This window comes from Silene latifolia, chromosome 4, assembly GCF_048544455.1.
Source record: "Silene latifolia isolate original U9 population chromosome 4, ASM4854445v1, whole genome shotgun sequence".
Classification (NCBI taxonomy): Eukaryota; Viridiplantae; Streptophyta; class Magnoliopsida; order Caryophyllales; family Caryophyllaceae; genus Silene; species Silene latifolia.
Window position 1 is genome coordinate 23,935,792 of NC_133529.1, and position 13,341 is coordinate 23,949,132.

The window sequence follows — 13,341 nt, forward strand, 5'->3', positions numbered from 1 at the left end:
AACAACCCAGTAAATTTTCACGGTGCTTACACTAGTTGTCCGAAAATGTATTCCTCTCCGGTCTCCACTTAATCGTATTTAGAGCAATAGCAATAATAGTTCTTAGCATTGGGGTTGTCACCAAGAACTTTATTTTAAAAGTTCTTCTATTGCATTTAAAAGCGCAAAAGTGGTAATTGGCCCCTTAACTCTGATCAATTGTGAAATTAGGCCCCATAACTTTTATTTGGAGCAATCAAGCCCCTTAAGTTTCATCAAAAGTGAAATTCAACCCCATTTTTTAAATTTACACAAGAATTTTAATTAAAAACAATTTATATTGGTATTAAACAATTTATTAAATAACTAAAAATTACTAATTGCAACTTTACGAATTTTTACATAATTTATTAATCATTGAAGAACACTTTTACATACATATTTAGTAAATTGTTTATAATTTATATAACATTCATACATATATAATAAATTGTCTATATATTATAAAATTCAAAATAAAATAATTCTCAATATTTAATATAAATATAAAAGTTCTAAAATTATAAAAAAATATTATATATTTGATAAATTGTATTAAAAGTTATATTAATATAAGAATTTGGTGAAAATTATGAAAATGGGGTTGAATTTTCCTTTTGGTGAAACTTCAGGGGTTTGATTGCTCCAAATAAAACTTATGAGGACTAATTTCACAATTGAACAGAGTTAAGGGGCCTAATTACCACTTTCGCGCATTTAAAAGTTATTCTTATTTTTAAGAACCAAGTTCTAAAATAAGAACCAAGTTCTAAAATATTGGAAAATGTACAACCAATAAATATAACTTTGTAAAATGTGAGATATCATTTTACATTATTTATTTTATGGTTTTTTTCCATCTAAGAACTTCATATAAAGTTCTTCTATTGTGAACAAAAGTTCTTAAAAATTGGGGTTGGTACATTGTGACATGGCATATAAAGAACTTTATATAAAGTTCTACTATTGCTATTGCTCTTACTATATTTCTCCTGGAGATTTTGATGATCAGACATTGAGATTTTGCCTGAATACACACGACTTACAAATTTTTCGATATTAGACAATACTCTACCAAAAGTATAGATTTGAAGAGTCAAAAATCACAAATTCTAAGTTATACGGAGTATCTTTACTTGCTTTTCTCTATGAGCAATAAATAACAATAAATAACACAACTATAATCACATTTTGTGTTTTTTTACTTCATCACATCCATCTGCCCACATCGATCAAATCTCGCTTCTGCCTTGCGAATCCTTTCAATGGAATGCATTCTGAAAAGACACATAAGCACCCATCCCAAGCCACACAGTAATTGCTCTCAAGCACGAGTCGGGAGCCGTCAATAGTGTCATGGATGTTGAAGGTTGAAACATAATTCTACCCTGAGTAATACCACGGTGTTAGTCCGATAATGAAGGGCGAAACATTGAAATGTAGCAACTCCATTGGACCGGCTAAAATTGAAATATGGCGATATCAAAGACTGAGAGAGTATAGAACACGAGCAAGATATATATGCAGTACCATGCGAACTTTCGCTAGTGCCTAATTCCCAAGTATATAATCCGATCTCAACAAATGATTCACAAACAAATACCAATGATTATGAGATGAAAGAATCAAGAAATTTTTCACATTATGCAAGCAGATTTTTTTTTTTTTTTTTTGGAACATTATTATTGAACTAACCTCATCGTAAAAGCGAAGGGTGACACCTCTGATGTGAATCCAAATCTCAGTCATTCCTCATCACTGTCATAAACAACTGCCATCCGACGATGTGTGGTAGGCTTTTTACGAGGAGACTCCTCATCTGACTCATACTCCTTGCGCTTAAGGCTGCCTCTAGACTCCTTAATCGCCGGTGTTGGCTCCTGAGAAGGCAAATATGCAAGGGAATGAAACTATAAATCATCCAATTACCTTATCTTATTAGTATAATCTCGTACCTAAGACATGTACCGTGGGTATTCTTAAAATATCAAGCGTTGTGTCTTTCCCTCTTGTTTATTTCACCATCATTTTATTAGTATATTAATCATAGTGTATTATATCATGTGAGTATTCGCAAAGGGGTATTACATAATCAGGGTTGATAACATGTGGCGACAGTCTCTTTTTGGGTGTAAGAGGAGCTAGAAAGGCAACTCTGAATTGTCATGTTTTGGACTCGGGTCATAGAGAGCACCACGCAAAGACTTTTACCAAGTGAACTAGCATGTGCCAATCTTATTGTCATTCACAAGAGACTCACAGTAGTTTGTTTAAACTGGAAAAAAAGACCGGATTTCACGCTTGCACACCTAAAGATATTTCAATTATGACTTGCTCAGGACGAGGGGTAACTGTTATTGGAGTAACAGGCCAAATAAAGGAAATGAGAAGGTAGTGGGAGGAAGAGAGGTCAACTGTTACTCCATTAAAAGGGTAGTTACCCACCTCTCCCCAGTGCAATGGCATTATCCCCCAGACCCCCACCCACCCAGATAGCGTTAATAGCTCTCCTGTTTCCGCCCTACATCACCCTAGTAACAACTATGAACTACCCTCATTTGAAATAAACCCTTAATAAATGGCTGACCGGCAGGAGTTGTCATTGTGTTACGGTTAGTGCTAGTCGGATTTAATTTCCTATGCTTTGCTGGTATATTACCATTTCAGCCATGTACGAATACAATCATCTTTTCGTATTCCCTCAATACTAGCACATCGGCAAACATAATAACATAAACAAAAATGAAGTCACATGATAAGATGATATTGACATGTCTCAGTAATAGTACAAACTTGGAACACAGCAATTAAAAACAATTCTCCATACCTCGGCCTCCTCCTCTGAAGCACCGCCTTCTGCTGCCTCTTCCTGAGGCTCAACATCATCCTCAGAGTCCTGCCATTCTGGCTCTGAATCCTCATAGGGACGTTCAGGGACCTCCTCTTCTTCCCCGTCAGTTTCATAGTTGTCGCTCCCCGAGAAATCCACTGGCCGCCGGGAAGGTTTAAGACCAGTTGATGACTTGCGAGGAATGTCTTTTAGTTGGCCCTTTACAAAGGAAATGTATTATCAGTAAGGTGATCATTATAGTTAAACACGGCAAAAGATGACAATGAATTCGTAGCCATAGTACCTTCTTTGCATTAATGATGCGCTTCTCAGCTCGAGCTTCGGCCTCCAGTTCATCCTCAAAATGACGCCGAGAACCAGAACGACGCGAATCATAATAATTCGCCTCATCATCCTGTATAAAATTAACGCAAAGATTAGAACCAGAACGATGCAAATCATAATAATTCGCCCCATCAACCTGTACAAAATTAACGCAAAGATCATCTTTGCAATACGTTCAATGCCAATAGAAGTAATGTGCAGCTTAAACATTCAAGTTGTGATGAAAAAATACTAGGGACAGCAATTGTTCAGCCAAATTGAACTTGTTTTGACTAACAAAAATTGGGGTAATGGGAATACAAGAAAACTATTTAACATTACATGTGGATAATCATGGGAAAAAAAAAGAGAAGCAATTGTGTACTTGGAACTTGGGATTACAGAACAAATGACTTGGGATAGACAGAGTGGAGTGCAGTAGTAGATTATAGTTCAATGGGAGGGCCTCGTCCTGCTTCAGTTTTAAGTTCACAATGCATTTTAATTAATAAACCATGAAAAAGGTCCCTGACTCAATGGTTGGGTAACGAATACTCAGGATTCAATAGTACCCCCTTTACTCCGGTATATGCCTCTGGAGGGAGATGATTGTGCAAATAATAGTCAAGTTCTCTTTGTATCTCATATTCTCATAGGATTTCTTTACCTCTATTCATTTTGCTTTAGCTTCACAATTTTTCCATTCCAACCCTTGCCTCTTTTCTTCTCATTCCTTAATTTCCATTCTTACTCCACTATATTTTTTTATAGAAAAAATACCAAAGAAGTACAAGGAATCCTCATCGAGCAGCAGATAAGAATAACAAAGGGCTCCAATTCCCTCCTTATGTTTCCTTTTTCCATTAGTCAATCCCAAAACATTTTGAAAGTAAGGGTTTGTTGTGGTTTTAGAAAAAAGAGAGGCAAGAGGGGCATGGTTGTTATTATTACAAAAAAAAGAGATAAGTGGTTGAGAACCTCTTCAAGTGCATCCTCCAAAAACCCAGGAGAGAGTTGGCGTCCTCTGTCCAATGGCCTCGTGTACCTCCGGTTCACCTTTTCACGTTTCCGAGCAAGTGTGGAATTGGCTCTAATGCTTTGACTCTCAGCCTGCAAGGCCATATATATTAAAACTGGACAGATATAAATGGCATAGCAAATCAATGTTACCCAAAAGTAATGCTTACTCTTTCTTTCTTTTCTTTTTCCTTCTCAGGGTCGACATCAGTTATACAGTTCTTAACCTTATACATCTTTTTATGCCTAGAGTCCACAAGTGCAGTCAATAAACGATGAGAGTTTGAGGACAATGATGACGGCATGAATCTCATTTTCTTGAGGAGCTTCCCTTGTGATTGGAGGATTCCCTAAGGTTCAAATATAACATAGAAGATTATTACAATGTAGCAACTAGTTAAATAAGATGTGTTATATGTTCGAAACAAAAGTTAAATACAAAATTACAATACAGAAAAGCTGCCTGACAAGTTTAAAGCTTCCAAAATAATGAGAAGCGTTCATATGCAGGAAAAAAAAAAAGAAAAAAAAGGCACATAATATGATACATACTTTACAACAATCAGAACTCAACAGATGATGGAGCTGAAATGAATGATGGAAAAAAGCATCAACAGTGCAAAGTACTACTAATGAGTACTAACCTTGCCATGTCTAAGAAACAAGTATGCATTATCATGCTGAGCATCCTGCACCGATATGTCAAGAACCTCATTCCCTATATGCAGTTGTAGACTTCCATCTGACCACCTCACAAAACGTGCATTGCTTTCATGCTGAAAACAGGACGCACAAGTCAAAAACTTGGTCATAACAAAATCTACTGTGGAGATGATTCAATTGTATGTAGCTGTCGCAGACACGAAGACGGAGTCAAATTACACATGCAGAAGGACTAGTAAACGTTCTCCCTTCTCCCGTACATGGGTGTCACACTGTCACCCCATGGTGCCTTTTTGTGTTGTAGTACTATGTGGAAAGTAAATATGAGCCCCTCCAAATAGCAGGTAGACCCCCGAACATGTTTTTCTATATAGTAATTTACAAAGGCTGACAAAATATAATCTATTGGATCATAATATGTCTATACACACATGAAGCATACATAATGAAAAGTGATATTCGAAATGACAAATGGGAAGATGAATTATGATCCAATAGATTATATTTTGACAGCCTTTGTAAATTACGTTCTATCCTATGCAGAAAGCATTTCCAGAGCACAAGTATATTAATCTTGTCTATTGCAAACCATTTCATAACCAAATAATCAATGTGCTGTGGATAAAAGAGTTTTCACTTACAGCTACTGTTCCATCAGCCTTTTTCACTGTTCTCCAACGCACAATGTTGTTCTCCAAGCGAATTCGCTTTTTTGTACCAGATTCATCAGTGACAAAGACATCCTCTTCTACATATGTCTTGGGATCAAAAGGTTTCGGATCAATGCCCATGATATTTGAAACTCTAATCAGATTCATCTGCCACCAAAGAGAAAGATAATGAAATAATGATTTCAATATTTGATATTTCCCAGATGTTCAATTGTTAAAATCAAGACATAGAATGCAAAATATTGCTGCCAAAAATGTAAATGTACTGAATCAAGGGCTATTGTAGACTTGTAGTTGAACAAAACCTACTTGATAATACATACAAGAGACAAACAAAATTTATGAAATAGTTAATCGGTATATCAATACGGGTTCAGTGTACATAATATTTTGCCAAGCCAAAGTGATCAGTAATTATGGTCTCATAACCACTGGCAGAATACACAAAGAAAAAGGCAGTGGAGAGTAGTGTAGATCAAGACCATTAATATTTTGTATTTGAACTACATAGCAACGAGCCAAAGAGGTCAACACCTTAAAAATGTATCAATATAAGGTTGGATGCTTACCTATTCCATTAACTAAGGCCCATTTTGATTTCCATTCCATTGTAAAGTTAGGCGTAAGCTGTAAACTACGTATAACAGTATGAATTGCTATAATGCTGACCAACATGTACAACCCAACTGCCTTAAAAAAGCATATGCTCAAACGAACATTTTCAACCTCATATTCCAAAAGTCAAAACACAACCATTAAACCACCATCTTCTGTGATTAGCCTGAAAACATGTTAAAAGGTTTAATTACCTACTCAAGAAAATGACTAGCATGTACGGAGACAACTCATCTTTTAAAGAACTAGGGAGTATTTTGAACTAGTCTGCAAAAGTGCAAAGTTATATGAAATTGACTAGCATGGTGGTTGTTGTAGGCTAACCACATCAAAAAAAAAAAAAAAAAAAATTATATATATATATATATATATATATATATATATATATATATATATATATATATATATATAAATACAAAAACACAAATGTTCACATTATATTGTAAAAAGAAATATTTTAAATGTGTTTAACCTTATCAGAGTCTGCAGGAGGTGGGCGTAAAGGTATTTCTAACTCCATAGGGGGGCCAACTGGTTTCTCCTTTAGCTTGTTCTCAATTTCCTCTTCTGACCCATACATCGCATTTTCATCATAAACTAGGTCTTCTGGTCCAAGATTCTTCTCGTACCTTTCTTCTTCATGAACAGGAAATTTCTAACAAACAGAAATAAATACAAAACTTTTAACATCCTTATACATATCGACACTGATGGTACATTGACACTGCATCATTGAGACAAAAGTAGAAATCAACAATATATTATCACAGTAGAATCTCACAGATTCCTGCTCCATGTCATGAGCAGCATCGTATTCTGCTGGCTCTTCATCATCAGAATCTCCAAATACATCACGAATTTCAGCCGTTGAGTGGGGCAAATGGGATTCATTCCTCTCCTCGTCAGGAAATTCCCTATTTCGTAACGTAGATCTCAGTCAAATGAATGATGCTAGTCATAACAAAGGCAACATAAAGTCAACATAGTGAAGCATTTTCTCACGCAAGACGGTTTACGTGTGGCCTGTTGACATCGATTTAAAACAAACTGTGCAAGTAATTGAAGCTTTTGCCCGCACTATGTACAGGTGCTGTGAGTTGTGACTCGTCTTACACAAAAAAAAATCCATAAAAACTAGAAGAATATAACTGAATAAAAGTAGCAAATAGAGCAGAAAGAAAAGTAATCTCTATATACCCTGGGCTTCTCGTTTGTCCAACTTCCTCCTCATCCTCAGGGTCAATATAATGACGTTCTTGTTCTTCAGAACGTTCTGATCCACTATCAACCACATCTCTTCTTCTACTAGTCACTACTCTTTGGGAATAATCTTCTTTTTCATCACTGTCGGTTTCTCTTGCCTCGTGTTCGTCTTGATGCTCACCTGCATCTATCTCCTGGGAACTTTGCTCTCTTTCACCTTCACTCTCTCCAACTTCCTGCTCTTCCACGCGGTATTCACCTTCACTTTCGACTTCTACTTCCCCTTGCCCCTCCTCATATGGCCTGTCTGCAACCTCTTGTTCAGGCACTCCACCATTTTCATCCTGGTCAATGTCAAGGTAAGGATTTCTCTACAAATGTTAAAACAAATGGTACAAAAATCACAGAAAAAATATAACTAAATTCAACCTAAATAACAACGATGCAAGTTTGAGGACTGAAGTATAGAAACCTGTTTTTAAGCCAGGCGAACTTTGAACACTTCAAAATCATAATGCAAACAGTGAGCATTCAAACACTTACCAAAAAAGGGGTTTATGCTCAACAATGAGCGAAAACTGAGATTATTTAGTACAATCCTTGGCTAAATATAAAAAAGTAAATATGACTGTTTGCAAAAACAAGGAGTACTAAATCAATTTTTCATGCCACATATGGATTAATCCCATCTTCAAAACTGTTCAAATTTATATTAAAAGAGAGAAAACCTTATGATTAAGCATCCTCTTGGACTTTTACGAAATACAACAATGTAATTTGCCGAATGTGACTCATAAGCTATATGCAATACGCCATGAGGTACATCGTATTTGACATCCATGTCACTCACACAATCACTACAGCAAACCATTACACTTGGCCCTTCCTATTGACACCCAAAAACTTAATAACATCATCCAAAAATGGGAGTATGGGACAACAACCGCGATATTACCCTACTGCCTCAGGGACTCCCACAATTGGCGAGCTAAGGAGATCAAATGTACGTAGCATTGCCCCTGTGTTGCCAACACAAACTGCATCGAAAATTATATTAAATGACAGCTACTTCACGATAAAACAAAGGCAACCATTTTTAGGGAGCCATATTATACCAAAGAACGAGTATTTGGCTCCATTGAAAGTACAATAAAATTTGTATCATTATTCCTCCGCCTCGTTATCATACTTATCAATGCTCTTGTATTTCATGATAAAGCACAAATCCCTAAAACGCAGACCGGTATCGACCCCAAGTCTCATCCTAAACCAACTACTGCTATCATCCAGGGTGCTATACTGCTATACATAACATAACTCACTCAAAAGACAAAGTTCCACGTTTTTCTAAAAACCGACAAAAACCCACATCCTAAATTCCAAAAAACCCCGAAACACAGACCGGTTTCGGCCCCAAGTCTCAACCTAAACAAACAACTGATATAATCCAGGGTGCTATACCCAACATAACTCGCTCAAAACACATAAAGTTCCACTCTTTCTAAAAACCAACAAAAACCCACCTCATAAACTCAATAAATTAATCAATTAAACCCAAAAATTCCAACAAAATAGACAAATACCAATGGGATAAGATCAATTCATCACAAAATCCAATTCAACAATCAAGAACATACAATTACCGTACAAAATTAAAGAGGGTATCAATAAAAAATAATTCAGAAGAAAAATTACAGAGAGGTAATTGGGACGATGATGATTAGACTCATGCTCAGAATCAAGCTCTTCTTCTTCTTCATCTTCTTCTTCTTCTTCAGATTGATCCCCAAATAAATTTTGCATCATTTGATGTCGTTTTTCTTCCTTCATCTTCACCACACTGATTGTTCTTTCTCTTTGTATGTTTGGAGATGGAGATTTGAGTGTTCTTGACAGAAATTCTATTCTTAGGTGTCGGCTCTTTTCGCGTTTTATTATAGGCGTTGGGAGTTTAAAGGTTCGAAAGTTAAGCAAAATTACTAAATTAGTCCAACGATTCGAGCTTGGCCGTGCTCACCGGTGGAATTTTTGGTCGTGTTTATTAGTTTTATTTTTGGTTATGCTCATTTATAAACACTAGTATTGGTGCCCGGCTTCGCCCGGGCTACCTCTACTTACCATTAAATTTTTTTTTCATTAAATAAAATTACTTAAAGTTGCATAACCCATAAATTTATCATTAATATATTTTTCTATGACATATCCTAAAATTACTTCGAAATAAATTTTGAGACAAATTCACTACTCCCGTTATTAATATTTTACTCTTATTAATGAAACAATTAATAGTAATAACATTTCACTACTTACTCGTAATCATTGTTACTTTCACTACTCCCGCCGTAATTATTGTTACTGTCACTACTGCCGCATTAATATTGATAATTTCACTACTCCCGCCGTAATTATTGTTACTTTCACTATTGACGCATTAATATTGATTATTTCATTACTCCCGTTGTTGTTTCTACCACTTTCACTAATCTCGCTGATAATATTATTATTTTTACTATTCAAATGAGTGATTACTATCATATAACTATATCCAATGTTACTACGATTCTTTTCTTTACTATGAAATTACTTTTACTACTCAGGAATGCAATTTTAAGGGGATTATATATTTATATAAATATATTACATATATGCATTAAATCAAATCGAAAGAATTATGCAATATTATATATTATGGAATCTAACTTGAATTATTTATAAGCTACTTATATTATATTTTTGTATGTTAAATAATTAACATCTCTATACATCTAATAACCTATAAAGTTTAATAAAATTGCATAAATTTTAAATTTAATATATAATTTTATGATGATAATAATTAATACCATAAGTCCATAAGTGTCCATGTTTATACTAATTAATTATTTTATTTTAAGGAAATTGACCATCTTCTAGTCTTCAATAAATATTTAGGAAAATTACCAAGCATCTTCTTTCTTTTAGTCTCCTTGAAATTGACCATCTTAATTAATTATTTTATTTTAAGGAAATTGACCATTTTAATTAATTATTTTATTTTAAGGAAATTGACCATGTTTTAGTCTCTTACAAATGTTTAGGAAAATTACCAAGCTTCTATATAATTTAATTTTAACCCAAACTATATAATATTTGCATTGAGATCCCTTAATTGGGTCCATCACACGGTGCTAGTGATTTAAAACTATATAGTATAATTAATTTGTATAACTTTCTTTAATTACATTAAAGTCCCTTGGTTTCTGGAATTAATATATAGTATTGATTGATGATTTACTTAATTATAGACATGAATGATTATAGCGCCCGTGTTTATTAGGGGGTGTTTGGTTGGGGGTGTTGGAATGGAATGGAATGGATTTGTGTGATTCTAGTGTTTGGTTGGTGCATTTTGGAATGGAGTTAGAATCCTGATGGATTCTAATTCTATCTCAACCCCTTGGAATCTCATACCCACCTTCCCACTCAGGTTTCTAACTCCATTCCCCCTCCATACAATTTTAGAGTGAACAAACAATAAATAATAGGTATGGGGTTTTAAATCCATCCCCTCATGGTATCTCATTCCATTCCAATCCATTCCGACCTTTTGAACCAAACGGCCCCTTAGTTTTATTTTTGGTTATGCTCATTTATAAACATGATTTACTTAATTATGGAAATGAATAAATCTCTCAATTACTCATCATTTTTACACCTTCAATAAATCTCTCAATTACTCACGCCAACCAATCACCGGCCTGACTAGCCACCGCACCATCTGTACCACCACATCTCTTCCAAAACGCCGGCCATTACCTTGCCGGCTATACCACCCCCTCATGTACCATGTATACGTCAGAAATGTCATCCCTAGCACTGTGGCATATAACAAAAAAAAATGAGTTTCCAACTCATCCGACAAATCATAGCTTATCGAAAAGAATCCGGGAGATTTCCGACAATGGCTGAAATTCATTGGGAGAATCTTGTTTTACTTCCAAAACTCCTATCAACTTTTCTGATGACGGGAAAAAGGAGTAGATAAATATCAAAACTTTGTCATCAATAATGACCATGCTATTTCTTCAAACCCTAATCCTAAATTTGTTAGTCTAAATTAAATTAATCATTCTAATTTGATATAACACAGTTAATAAATTAGAATTATTAGTTGACCGACATGAGAATTAGCGTCTATAATTGAGTATTTAACGAATTTGATTGATTTTGTGAGGAAGAGAATTAGAGAGAGTTGTTTATTTTAATTTTGGGGGAAGGGTAAATTAAAAAAAAAAAAGTAATGGCAAAAAGTCCATGGAAAAGTAATCTTCGTCTATGAAAGAGCAACTACGTCTTTTTTTTGGTACTATTTCGTCATGTTTAGTGAAGTGTGTTACTATATGATACTCTACGATTTACCTTATTAATCGAGAATACAATAGAAAGTGATCTTTTTTTTTTTGGCAATGGTAAAAGGAAAGTTACAAACTCAATGCCTTTTAGCTAGACCATGAGCTACTTTATTAAGCTTACAGAGGAATAAAACTGAAACATAACCAGTGGAAAAACGAAGAAACGTAAGCAATGTCATCCAAGAATCCTTGTGTCAAGTGGTGACCGCTCTTCACACACCATTGATGTAACACCCCCACACACCAAGGTGTTTTACCAATACCACACTAACATATGAGGATGCTACCATCTCGGTTGCCCGAGGTAGAGTATATCAAAAGTGACCATAAAGAAACATAATTTAAGGTTCAACTGTTTAAATGTATACAACTGAAAAAACCAAACTAAAAGTACTACAACTGGCAAAACCAAAATATCCAAAACTATAACAAATGTCAGCGGAAGACTAAAGACTCAACGAGTGATGACTCCATCCCAGGTAGAACCCGCGAGCTATCCATATAAGTATCTGATAATAAACTGCTCATCATCCCCGAATGGATCACCACAGTTTTGTAAAACAACAACGGGTCAGTTCACTGAATAACCAATATAAGAGAACAACAATAACATCCAAAGCAACCATTCACATTCCTCCGACCTTCAATTCATCACCAATCGCTGACTACACACTTTTAGTGTGTAGCCCGCCAGCATTACCCATCGCAACAGGTAATCCACACCGTCGGTGGGGACCACGCCTTACCACCTAAGCCTCGCTCGCACCAAGAGCGAATAACCCATGTCCATTAATGTGCACATCCCCCTTGTGACGGGAACCACAATGGCGAATCAAGGGCGTGAAGTCATTCCCGATAATGACTCCATTCAGCCGAGGACGCACCTCGAGAACCACAAATAAACCAAACAACCAAAACCAACCATCTAATATCACAATTAGGGGTGTTAACGAGTCAAGCCGAGCCCGAGCTTGGCCTTGCTCAGCTTGTGCTCATAAAGTAAAACTCGAGTACGAGCCGATCTCGAGCTTACCCGAGTTTGAAAAACTTGTGCTCGTTATCAAGCTTGCGAGCTTTAATGCGAGCTAGAGCCAAATTCGAATTATCAACTCGAGCCTATATATAATTGTTGAATTGTCGGTTTTTCTCTCTCGATATGTTCAATAACAAGGCTCGAAAGTTTTATATATAAATATTGGAAAATCAATAAGACATTTTTGATATGTGTGATACAAATATATAATCATGACAAAATAGTTTATAAAATATGAGTAATATCTCATCTAATTATACAAATTCGAGCCGCTCACGAGCTTTTCGATTCGAGCCAACGTGTGCTCGGCTTGACTCGTTAAGCTCTCGAGCCGAGCCCGAGCCCAAGCCGAGCTCACACGAGCCGAGCTTTGACCGAGTCGGGCTCGAGTTGCTCACGATCGAGCTGTCTCGTCTCATTAACAGCCCTAATCACAATCATAAAATCATATTAATCATGCCAATAAATCAACTATCATCATCTGATAATCAATTAATCAGGCAACTGACTAGGGAAAACCCTACCTTATTAACGAATCTGAAATCAACAAGCAACAGCGGAAGCTAGAATTGTTCC

The 13,341-nt window shown here is 35.7% G+C and overlaps 1 protein-coding gene across 1 annotated transcript; it reads right to left on the reverse strand.

Annotated features, from left to right (window-relative positions):
* Positions 1–1,060: 1,060 nt before the first annotated feature.
* On the reverse strand, positions 1,061–9,381 carry LOC141653271 (protein LEO1 homolog). The gene is made up of 12 exons (XM_074460986.1): positions 9,037–9,381; positions 7,336–7,685; positions 6,920–7,052; positions 6,611–6,793; positions 5,494–5,670; positions 4,834–4,965; positions 4,360–4,539; positions 4,151–4,282; positions 3,153–3,263; positions 2,846–3,067; positions 1,714–1,898; positions 1,061–1,406 (listed from the first exon to the last, which is right to left on the reverse strand). Exons 1-11 carry the CDS (start codon positions 9,169–9,171, stop codon positions 1,764–1,766), a joined length of 1,890 nt encoding a protein of 629 aa, XP_074317087.1. The 5' UTR covers positions 9,172–9,381; the 3' UTR covers positions 1,061–1,406; positions 1,714–1,763.
* Between the last annotated feature and the right edge of the window lie 3,960 nt (positions 9,382–13,341).

Bases quoted from the DNA above. Each gene is read 5' to 3' on its own strand.
- LOC141653271 (XM_074460986.1), bottom strand. From the start codon at position 9,171: ATGAAGGAAGAAAAACGACATCAAATGATGCAAAATTTATTTGGGGAT. The intron at 7,686-9,036 runs GTAATTTTTCTT...GACATTGACCAG, and splicing joins ATCGTCCCAATTACCTCTCT to GATGAAAATGGTGGAGTGCC. The intron at 3,264-4,150 runs GTTCTCAACCAC...AATTTTATACAG, and splicing joins TGGAGGATGCACTTGAAGAG to GATGATGAGGCGAATTATTA.